This window comes from Miniopterus natalensis, chromosome 1 (assembly GCF_054644295.1).
Source record: "Miniopterus natalensis isolate mMinNat1 chromosome 1, mMinNat1.hap1, whole genome shotgun sequence".
NCBI classification, from domain to species: domain Eukaryota; kingdom Metazoa; phylum Chordata; class Mammalia; order Chiroptera; family Miniopteridae; genus Miniopterus; species Miniopterus natalensis.
The window spans coordinates 175,235,192-175,247,342 of record NC_142081.1 but is presented as its reverse complement, the minus strand read 5'-3'; the positions used below and the strand labels follow the sequence as shown (position 1 = coordinate 175,247,342).

Genomic DNA, 12,151 nt, shown 5'->3' with positions numbered 1-12,151 from the left:
TTCATGAGATCATAGAGCTGGCCACACTTTAGTAATTTATAGGTAATATTCATTTTTTTATTCACAAGAAGCTGTTAAACAAATACTATGGTAGGGTAGAAAGATAATTTTTTAAAGCATTTAAAAATATTTATTGTGTTGTCTCATGAAGTGTGTTTAAAACATTATGCAGGCCATAAAAATAATGTGAAATTGTATTTTTAGAAAACAAAAGATATGTATGATATAGTTTTAAGTGGAAAAAATTAACCAGTTCCTGTAATTATGGAAGCAAAAGGCAAGAAGGAATCCAGAAAGAAGGAATTTATCCCATAAATCCTTTCATGTGCTAAATTCTGGAATACAACTAGTCTTTAAATTTTTTGTAAAACACTTTGAAGAAATGTTTTTAAAAATTGAACTTGACATTTTTTTTGTTCTTGCCTATTGCTCAAATAAACCTGATTAAACTGACCACCATCCTGCCTAAGAAAGGCTTCAAAGGGAATGTCCCAGTGTCGACGCTGTGAGCTTTCTTCTTTCCTGAGGAAAGCCAAAGAGAAATTGGAAAGGGCTAGGGTTTTGTGTAACAGTGTTTTTAAGAAGAAGGTTCCTGTTAGGTTAACACACATGACCAAAGCAATAAGTCACCTTGGCAGCCTCGAAAACACATAGGAACGAAGAGTAGTTTTTCAGATTTAGATACACTGTTGATGGGAGTGAAAATTGGTACAACCTCTACCAAGGGCAATGTGACAAAAATTAAAACACATTTACCTTTTTTTAAACCATTCTCTTTCTAGAAATAGCCAACAGATGTAATGAGACATAGTAGAGTCTACCAGTGTATTCAGAGCATCTTCATTTGTAAAAATAAAAACAGGAAGACGTAAATGCCCATCAAAGGGTGACTGGGAAAATAAATTATGGCATTTCCGTACAGCTGAACACATCACAGTAAAATTTTTAAGACAGCTTATTATTTGCTGATATAAAACCAATTCCAAGATACACTGTTAATGAAAACAAGCAAGGTTCAGAACAGGTAGGCAGCTTCTAAGAAGTCATCCCATACGAAGATATAGCTGTGCTTATATTTTTACATGGAATATTTATGGAAAATTTCCAATATTGTAGCTCCTGGAGATTAAGGTAGAAGGGAAACTTTCTATTATTAAATTTGAATATTTTAAATTCTTTAAATTATGATTACATACTACTTTGTAAGAGAGGAGCATGTAAATTTTTTAAAGAAAAGTATGTTTTCAATTCCATAGTAATATGCAATGTTTGTAAGAGTAGATAGCCTAAGAATTTAAGTTATTCTCAGATTCCATAGTCTAGAGAAACAGCCCAGGCAAGTGAAAATGGAGGGATAAGGGAAACCCAGGTAAGATATCTAGAGTCAGGGTCTTGAGGTTTGCTTAAACCGAAATTGGCAACTATATGGTGTGAACACCAATCCTAAAACAGTGTTCCTTTGCTGGTTAGATTGAGTATAGGGGGACCAGGGTCTCAGAGATGAATCTGACAAATCTCTGTAACGGTGGGTAATGTTAGGCACCAAAAGTTATGGAGGGCAGATTTTGGTGTTGTTGTTTTATTGTTTTATTATTAGGTTGTAGCAGGAGAGGAAGGTAGTCTTTGGTGCATAATGTAGATGAGCTGTTCATAGGAGGGACTTGCTGCGCATATTGGCAGAGACGTTGCCAGGCTGCTACAAGAAGGGCCGTGGGATAAAAATAGCTATACTAATGACCAGCGCTTGTGGAGCACACATCTCTCTTAATTCTCACTGCCGTTCTCTGCAGTAGGTATTCTGATGGATAAGGGGACTGAGGCTCATGGAGATCAATTAAATAGCCCAAGCTCATACCACTAGTCAGCAGCAAAGCAAGACTCAAATTCAATCTGCCTGTCTTCAAAATTTTCAACCTCAAAATTTTAATGCCTACTGGTAGCATGATTCAGGGCTGGGAAGCCTGGAAATGAAAGCCTCACCTTATGATGCTATCTTTCTCCCTCTCATCCTGACAGAATCACAACCACAGCTGCGTGTATGATGGATCTACGGAGATATCCTCTGGATGAACAAAACTGCACTCTGGAGATTGAAAGCTGTGAGTTACTTGGACAAGGGAATGAGAAAGAGGGGTGTTTGCTTGACTCAATTAAATTCAACCTTGCCCTGAATAATTGGTACTAGGATACTTTCAGCTATACTACCAGCTTTTTAAGGGTTTCCCAGTCTAGCGACATTTTCCCTTAAGCTGTGTGGCTCCACAGTCATATTAATGCAGTTAAATTGTTGAACCATTAGGAAAAGCCTACTCAGTTTAAGTAGACAATTTATAAACTCATGCTTTCTCCTTCTCAAAGTAGAGTTTCTCCCAGGGCGTTCTAATACCCAAGCTGCATTATCAAGTGGGAGCAACATTTTAATGTGTAAAGATTTTGTGAAATTGTTTTTGATTCTAAAGTCTGTCCGCCTGAAGAACTGTAAATTGTTACCATTTAGGAAAACACTATGGTATATAGTCTTGTGTGCCTTTGTCTTTCTTTGTAGGAATAACAAGCATCATGAAGCTTGTTATTCCTACAAGCCTAGGGCCAAAGACTTGATATGTTTTGGTTTGTCCTCTTGGACTGTTTTTCATTGATTGCTTTCTTAACAATTTGAATATTTTAGTCACTAAGATTTAATCTGATTAACTTTGTTTCATTGTTTCACAGCCATCAATAAACAGGCATTTAAGTCCATTTATTGTTAATACCAGGCCTAGGCTATTTCCTGGTTTTAAGGGGCACCTTAAGATACAGTAGCTAATTCAGAGCATTACAATACCACCTAATGTAGTGTGAGAAATAGATACTTATTTAAATCATTTCAAATACTTCCTAGATCCAAACATCAAAACAGTAGAAGAAAATAGGAAAATTTCAGGTGACCTCATAGTATTATTAAAGAATAAATGTTCTGTACTCCCAATTATCTGGTTATTAAGGGATTACATTAATTTTCTAGTTTTGTTAAATGCTGACATAGAAATAGATAAAGATGCTAATGTAGATATAGATTCAGGCATAGATGTTGATCTACTACCACTAGAAACTAGAATGAACAAGAAAATTCATGAGCTATTTAAGTAATAATCCAATTTTAAAATGCATTATATAAATAAGTTGTTGATAGGTGTTATTATGTGAACGTATTGATGATGACTTTTGGTGTAAATGCCAATGACAACCAAATTCAAAAGGTAGAAATGAAATATGAACTCAATCACTTATTAATGGCCAGTGATCGTTGATAAGGCAGAACTTAAGCTAAGCAAGTAAACCATTAGCTTTTGGAACTGACATGGAAAGAGGTTAACTCATGGGTTGCTTCAATGGGTTGCCTTTTACCCTTGACGTCTCTTCCATGGATTGTGACTTTTTTACCTTTACTGCTGCTGGACAGCTATAGGATATGACATCCTTTCGAAATTCAAAGACCTTATGGTTTACATCATTCACTTAAAGAAGTAATGAATTTGACAAGTACTTGAATTTGTTCCGTGTTGTAAATTATCAAGTGCTAAAATTATCAGCATTTATTTTCTCCTAAAATGCATATTTTATTTTATAATAGATATTGAGTTTTTTTATTATTATAGGTTATATTGTTCTTTAAGTAGGAAATTTATTTTATATTTAGAAAATAGATGACTTTTAGATCCTTATATTATATCATATAATGACCAAAACAGAACTATAAGTGAGGCAGAAATAAAATGTAACTTTTGTGGGGCAGGGATGGGGGAAGCACAAACAGTCAGATAGTCCAAAATAATCATAAAATATGGTGTCAGGCAATAGGTGGTGACTCAGGCATATGATAATCACTGAGGCAGTTTAGTAAGATGCAATCATCTGTCTGGACAGATGAATGAGGCAGAGTAACTGGGACCCTAAAGTCAGCTAATAGGTAGGATTGCAGGCAGATGGTGGCCATCATTAAAGTGACCCAACAGCAGATCACAGGACTCTAGTCCCTAAATATATTTACCTAAAGCAAAGCAGAGACTCGAGTCTGTAAGAATCCATGTAATGAGGAGTCTATAAAGGCAGGAACTTGGGAGAAAGGGGGGAAAAACAGACTGCCTTCTACTTGCTAGGCATGAATAGAACACCTCTGTAACGTAAATATTTCTACCAACATTTGAGAGATGATGTATCTGAGGCTCAGAGAAGTAAAATAACTTACCCAGGGCAAGGATAGTGGTGAAGCGGGGATTCAACCCCAGGTAATCGCAGAGTCCTTCAATCAGCAGGTGAGCAAGGGAACAGAACATCATGATTAGAAGTACAGCACCAATTGGAACCACTCTCAGCTAGGCTGAGGATGCTGAATCAGCCAAAAACTCGTCTGTATTTCCTAAAATTATCCCTAATAAAGGTTAAAATAAGGCCCGGAAGCTGAGGCAGAACTGGCTTTAAGTCGAAGGTGAAATGATTGCAACTGTAGAGGTGGTAGCCTGTGGATGCAGGAAACCAAATAGTCTTTGATTCCACCGATGTTAACCTAAAAAAAAATTAAAAGCCTCAAATGACAACATTATTTAGCTTTAATATTTTAGTTAAAATGCATCCCTTTTTAACAATAGATGAATCAGGGTAAAGAGATCTTCACTGTTCAGAGGAATAACTCTAAGCATCGAAGTAACCTGTGGTGATCATATGGGGTTCAGATGAGCTTTGCTTGTTCCTGCCTAAGTACATAATCAATATGCAGTCAGGTACCAATAAATACAGAATCTGTTATTCATCTGTTTTTAACTCTTCATGGAGAAACATGTGTCGCATTATTTGCTGAAGCAGCTCTCCCTGAATTTATGAAGACTATAACTGAGCTTTAAACTGATTACAAATGAGGGGCTTCCATGTCTGTTGGGAAATAAGAATGAAAAGGTAGACATTCCGCCAACATAATGTTCAATGGACCATATGTTTGTGAACAATAGAATAGAAAGGGTACCTACCTTACAAAATGTACTAGTTTGTATTCTCTTCCATCACAATCCCAAGGATGGGGCAATGTTTTGCTCAGTTAGGTCCTTTGAGAAAAATTAAAGATGTTTTGCTTTTCTTCAATGTCATCTAATCAAGTAAAATTGGAAAGGCCATAAAGCCTTGTTAAATTAAAATTTTAGTTGAATTTGGAGCAGATTAATAGCTTTCTGGCCCTGGGATGCTACAAAAACAGTTAATGGCATATAGAAAAATCAATCAAGAAAGTTAGTATTAAGAGGATTTGGAATTTGGAATCAATAAAGCTTTCATGTAAAGGTTTGATAGCCACAAGCTTCATGGGGACATAGACGGGCTTGGGATAACTATCTTGGAGGATTCAGGTGCCTTTTCCCATTCTCTGCAGCAATAATTGAGGAAGATCTTGACCCTAATCTCATCCTCTCAGTATAAGAAGATAGTATCACTTGTCACTGTATTTCAAAACAGTAGAAGCCATTTCGGGCCTGAACTCTCTCAGTGGGCTCACCCATCTTCTTCTAAACTTTCTTATAATTTCACCATTCTAAGTTAGCCCTCTGTATTTCAGAGAAAGAAGTGCTCCTACTTCTTTTATAGCCTGACCCTGGCTGCTGTGTTCAGAATTCTATCTTTCTTCCTCCTCTAAGAATCGATTCTTTCAAGTTCACACACACTTCCACCCCTGATCACTTACATCCTCAATCTCACCCTCTGTGCTAGGCCTTTATTCACAGCCTAAAAACAAGTTTAAAACTCTTCTCATCATAGACATCTCTACTCCCACAACTCCTCTTAATCTTTTCCTAATCTCTCTACTGCCTTTTTCTCTAAGCTACTTGAAATAATGGTCTATATCTGTTGTCTAGTACCTCAACTTCCTCTCAACCCACTGTAATCTAGAACTTGTCTACCCATCTCTCACCTGCACTGACACTATTCTCAGAAAGGTCACAATATACCTCTCCTTACATACCATCTTTATTCCAATGATCCCCAAATATATATCTCCAGCTCAGATCTCTTCTAAGTCCCAGATTATGTAATAGCACTCTTCTTGGTATGTCTATTTTTATGTTTCAAAGACTCAAAACTTAACTATCTTTTTTCCCCTCCCTAATGAGTTTCCTTTCCAGTCTCCTTAATCTCACTATCCAAACAGAATCTCAGATTAATTGTTGACATCTCCCTTATACTCCTCCAATCCAATCTATTGTCAAGTACCATTCATTCTACCTGCAAGATATTTATTGAAACCTTCTACTTCTCTCCAGCCCCACTGCAACCAAACCACCATTACTTCTCCCAGTATCATTGTAGCAGTCTTTTTATTGGTCTTCTTACTTTCATCTTTGACTTCCTTCAAACCATTCTCTACTCAGCATCCAGGGTGATCTTTGCAAGATATAAATTGGATCATATTAATTCTACACTTGAAAATATTCAGAGATTCCCCATTGTACCAAGAAAACTTTCCATACTTTTTTTTTGCAGTTTTATAACTTTATTCGACAATCAGTAGTTAGTTTTCATCCACATTAACTGCTTGTATATTTTTGAAAGTGGTGACAGGTATGTAGGCAACCAGCATACAGAGCTTGTTTGGTGAATCTTCACCCTCATTACGTTTTCTGGACAAATGCACCCTGATATGATATGGGACATCCCTTATTCCTGTGGCCCAGACAGCTTTGTTGACCCTGGTGTCGATGCATACGGCTGGAGTTCCCATATCTTTGAGTGCCCTGGAGGCACACTTCTTGAAACCCGCTCCACCGGCACACTTCTAATGCCGGTGTTTTCTCTGCCCACTACCTTGTTGATGGCAGAATGGACCTTTTTCTCAGCACCCCTGTTTGCAGAAGCTGTCCCCCCAGGCCCAGGTTGGAGAGTTCCACACTTCTTAATTTGACTTTCAAGCGCCTAGGTGACCTCCCTCCCTCGGTACCTTTGTTTTCTCCTGCAGTGGGCCATCTTTCCCTTGCTTACTACACTAAACTCCACCATGGATTTTGTTTCTTGCAGAGCAATCTTTCTTCTATCCCATTGTCTTCACCACCTTGTTTCTTCTGCTCAAAATGCTTTTATCTATCATGGTTCTTTTGACTTTTCTTTTCTCATCCTTCAGTTCTCCCCTAAGATGGCACCTCCAATAAGAGCTTTCCTGAGAATACAATCTAAATTACAAAGCCCAAGTTACTATTATCTTTCCAAATTCTGTTAGTTTCCCATATAGCATTGAGTAGTATTTGTATGCTTGTGTGTTTATTGTTTCTTACCTCTGTGAATTATAATAAACCCTGTGAAAAAAAGGATCATTGCTTTGTTCACAAGAATAATTAAAACTTAGTGTAGCCCTAATAATAAATATTTGTGGAGTGAATATATGCTAACTTTCTTCGCTTCAAGTCTTTTACATTTTAGAAGATAGAAGTCTGGTTTTAATTTTCTCAGATAAGATTTAAGGCAGGGAATTTTTACTTCCCATAAAATATTCTTCCATTTGTACAATTTTATATCCATGCTTTAAGACTGTCTCAAAATTTAAGATTGTAGTGTCAACCAAGAGCTAGTTATGGGAAAAACTAACATTTTAATTGCTTTAGAAATTTTGACAGGCTGGTAAATATGATAAATCCCAGTGAATTTTTTTGTTTCATATGAGTCATTAACTCTACATCCCTCCTACCCGAACCACAACCAAGTTATCAAGCAAAGGTAACATTTAGTGATACCTGGTTATTTTTATATTTGTTTCTCATTTTTAAAAAACTGGTTTGGAAACTTTTAATTTAGGCGTTGTCCTAATGTGTCCAATTTAGTGAATCACCCACTCAATCTATCTCTTAGTCTTAGAATATTGTCATTGCATGGATTTCAATGTTTTCTTGTTCATAAAAATAGCAAGTAATAAGAAAAATGTATCTACCTAAATAAAATGGCCTAATTTAACCATGGAAAATTCCCTGTGAAAATGTGATTTTTGCAGTTGAAATGCTAAGTTCTATTTATATAATGTGTTACATTAACACTTGGAAATAAAATCAAAATAAGTGTAATGTCCAGACATGAGGCAGGAGCCGTTCTACAGAAGTCTTCCCTTGTAAAGCCACATGTGGAGAATTGTGCCCAGCTCTTAATGCTATATTAAAGTAATTTCCTTTAGAGGAGAACACTGAGATATCTGGGGGTGGGGGTGGGGGGAGACTTTCGGGAGGCATAATAGCCATTGCTGAATGCTTTAAATGCTTTCATATAGAAGGAAAACCTTAGGTTTGGTGTTTCCCAGCATACTAGTCAGGATTCTCCAGAGAAACATAACCAGTAGGACATAGAGAGAGAGAAAGAGATTTTTATAAAGAATTTGTTCATATAATTATAGAGGCTGATAAGTCCCAAGATCTGCATAGTGAGTTGGCAAACTGGAGAGCTGCCAGTGTAGTTTTAGTTGGAAGGCCAGCAGGCTTGAGACCCAGGAAGAGCCCATGTTTCAATTTAAGTCTGAAAGCAGGAAAAAGCTGATTGTCCCAGTTCAAAGAGTCAGGCAAGAGGAATCCTCTCTTACTCTGAAGGTCAGTCTTTTTGTTTTACTCAAGCCTTCAACTAACTGGATGTAGACTGCCCACATTAGGAGGGCAATCTACTTTACTCAGTCTACTGTCCTTATTATTTATATACTAGTCCCTTCCAAAAACACCCTCACTGAACAAGAAGAATTATGTTTGATCAAATATCTAGGCACTTCGAGGCTCATTCATATTGACCCATAAAAGTAACCCACTCAATGCTAGATTTGAACCCATTCAATTCAATTCTATCCAATTCAACTAGCATTTCTTAACTGGTGACTACATGTACTCAGTGTGATAAGTGTTGGCACAGCAGCAACTGAGCGGACAGGTGAGCAGAAGTTAAAATAAGGTAGATGTAGAATTAAAAAAAAAAAACACAACTTTCCAATGAGCCAATGTCCCCATTTATGAAATAAGTCTCTTTTTAAGAAAGACATCCCCTCCCACAGAGACACTTCAACTAATTGGAAATGGCCACCTACCAGCGTTAATGTAGAAGACATTCCTCATCAAGACGCCAGTTAATTATATAACCTTCAAGATCTCTCTCAGCCCTAAAATCTAAAACTCTGGAAGTTTATTCAATTTAGTTACATTGCCAGTAAGTTACTCTACATTCTTGCCTGAAATGACGGTTCTAAAGTAATCCCGATTCATAAAGGGTATTAGAATACAGCAAAAATATCGTGAATACGTGAGCATGTAAACACTCAGGAGAAAAATGTGAAATACAGGACAATCCCCAGCACAGCCTTCGGATCATTCTTACTTTGTTGCTGCCCTGCCAGATCATTCATTCTGATCTGAAGTAATTTAAAAATAGCATCCTCAACATGCTGCACACTTTCTATTCACGGATGCTAAACACCAAAAATAACAGAAGTAAATTGTACTTCATGAATGATTCATGGCTTTCTTTGCTATGTCCCCATTGTCACGGAAATTGGCAGCACTGGCTATCTCCTTAGATAAATCTGATTTTGCTGCATTCAGTAGACTGCTTAATGAAAATGAATATTTCACATTTATGTTCCTAGAATTGTTAATGAATTTTAGTGCCTGTGGCTTTTCTGATGAGCAGAGGGAGTGGGTGTAGGGAAGAAGGAAATATTTTTCTGAATTAATTTATTCCTTTTTCCAGACTGCTTCTTTGAAACTGAAAAAAACAACAACAACACTCTTTCTGAGAAGTCTCTGATCTTTTTAAGTTATAAAATAAAAGCCAGTGAAGGAATGTCGTTCCTTTTATGAAAATTAGTTTTGCAATCAGTTTGACTATAGAGTTAGCCCATAGCTACTCACTTCAACCTTAGAGACAGTTTAAGTTTACTTGCCATGCATGAGTAAGTGGCTCATAGATTGATGAGGATATCTCGGATTTACAGGTTTACATTTCTGGAAGTTTCTTTTCTCCAAGGTGCTCTGATGAATGACCATTTTGCTGCTAGCTTAAGAGAAAGTCAAAACAAAGCTATTGTTTTCCATAAAGGTTTTAGGTAGTAACTAAGCACTTAAAGAGACATTTTATAATTTAATTTTGATCTTCAAGAACTAGACACCCTTGTTAAACTGAGGGCTTTGGTTCAATTGAGATCAAAACTTGATAATAATGACAGGTAATATTTATTGATTATATATTATAGGCCAGACACTTAACAAAGATTTCCCATTGAACTCTATTGTTCTATTCCATTTTGCAGAGGAAATCAAAGCACCAAGGTAGGAGTAATTTCTTCAAGTCACAAAACTCACGGTCCAAATGGGACTTGAACTCCAGCAATCTGACTTGAAAGTCTAAGATTTAACCCTTGTAGTAGATCCTCTCTTAAGAAAACATCTCCAATAGTGTCCTCATAAAGCCCTCCTCTCCCACCGTGTGAGCTGGGTGACTATTAGGTATGCTCTATGTGAATGCACATCCCTCAGCTGAGAACAAAGCAGGTTTTAATTGGTTCTTCTCTCAGTTCAGTTTCTACATGATCATTTATTTTCTGACCCTCTTGCCAGCAAAACTGAACACTGGTATAATTTAAGGATAACCATTATTTTACCAGGTCACTTCTATAATTGCAACAAATCACAGCGGTCGGAAATCCTTTTTCTTCTAGATGGCTACTGGTACTATTTCTCACATCGTTTTAGTACTGTGTTAGGCCTGACTGACCACAGCGGTGCTGTAGTTTCAAAGTCCATTCATGTCTCATAATTGTGTTGCATGAACATCTATAATCTTGAAAATGGACATATTCTCTTGAGCGGCCTTGACTTGGATTGTTCTGTGAACCACATCCATATAGGAACCATGTGAGAATATATATGTTAGTTTTCATTTAGGTGTCAATTTCAACATTTAAATTGCTTTATCTTTAAGATTGAATATTTTTAAAGGGGGCTTTTAAAAAATATTGATACCATGACTCCACCCTGGACCAAAACAGAATTTGTGGAAGGTGCCCTTGCAAAGCATTTTTTAAGCTCTCCAGGTGATTTCAATATGCAGCCAAGTTTGACAGGCACTGCTTGAAGGCTGTCATGCTTTGAATTTTTGCTCTTCTCTTTTTCTAATAGACCCAGTTCTCTAAATGGGAAGCAGAATGGAAACAGAAATAAGAGAAGAAAGTACAGTAGAGAACAGAAAATAGCATGATTTTCAAAGAAAGAAATCATTGAAATGATCAAAGGAAAAATTTAAACTACTCTTTCTTTTATCTTCTCTGGCAAAAGACTCCATTTTTTCCTTTTTATTTAAAAGTGCATGCCTTGAAATAAATGGGTAGACCAGTAGACCCTGCTTTTCATTGGCATTAAATGCTTCAACCAGATATCCAAATCTTTGTAATAATAGCCCTAGTATAAATACCACATTATTATTATTATTATTATTATTATTATTATTATTATTATTATGAATGCAATCAACAAAGCACTAATTTATATAATGAAGCTGTCTGTGGCAAATGGAGTTAGCTGCTTGGGAGAGAGAGAACATGAAATGCTTTTAGTAACATTCTCTATCATGTTAAGTAAAGAAAAAAGCTAGTTAAAATATGCATTTGAATGAATGTATATCAACAGGCTTTCCAGGAAGAGTTTAATCAAACTGAAATCAAGCACAGTCTATTTGTTTCACCCATAAAAATAATATAATCATAATTTCTATGTTCACTCTTATCTCCCCACACCCTGTCCCATGGGCATGGACTATACTTATTTGATTGTGTAAAAGGGCAGATTTCTCACAGAGCTCTCACTAAACGTCTGCATTGATTCTTAGTAGATTGTATTCTCAGTTCTTTGATTCTGTAGACCTACAGTTCAGACAAAACATGTCACTGAATAGAGCCAAAGGGTTGCCTGCTCTTACCCTAGAAACTGTCAAAGTGGAAACCCATCACTTGTCTGATGTGCTCCCTGTGGTGCTTGTCTAATGTGCATGTGCTTAAAGGGATCTCGGTAAAATGTGTTCTCCTTTAGTGAGCTGGGGCTGGGGCCCAAGAGTCTGCATTTCTAACATGTTACCTGGTGATACCTATGCTATTGGTCCATGAACCACATGAATAGTAAGAACC

At 36.7% G+C, this 12,151-nt stretch overlaps 1 protein-coding gene and 1 pseudogene across 2 annotated transcripts in view; one reads left to right on the top strand and one right to left on the bottom strand.

Annotated features, from left to right (window-relative positions):
• GABRB1 (gamma-aminobutyric acid type A receptor subunit beta1) overlaps positions 1-12,151 on the top strand; it is a 292,998-nt gene that overhangs the window by 213,363 nt on the left and 67,484 nt on the right. For both annotated transcript variants that reach the window (XM_087816835.1, XM_087816833.1), the window contains exon 5: positions 2,017-2,099. In XM_087816835.1, coding sequence (XP_087672961.1) covers positions 2,017-2,099 — 83 coding nt within the window. The remainder of the gene's footprint in view (positions 1-2,016; positions 2,100-12,151) is intronic.
• The window catches only part of LOC148094505 (large ribosomal subunit protein eL31 pseudogene), a 39,951-nt pseudogene continuing 34,332 nt past the window's right edge, over positions 6,533-12,151 (bottom strand).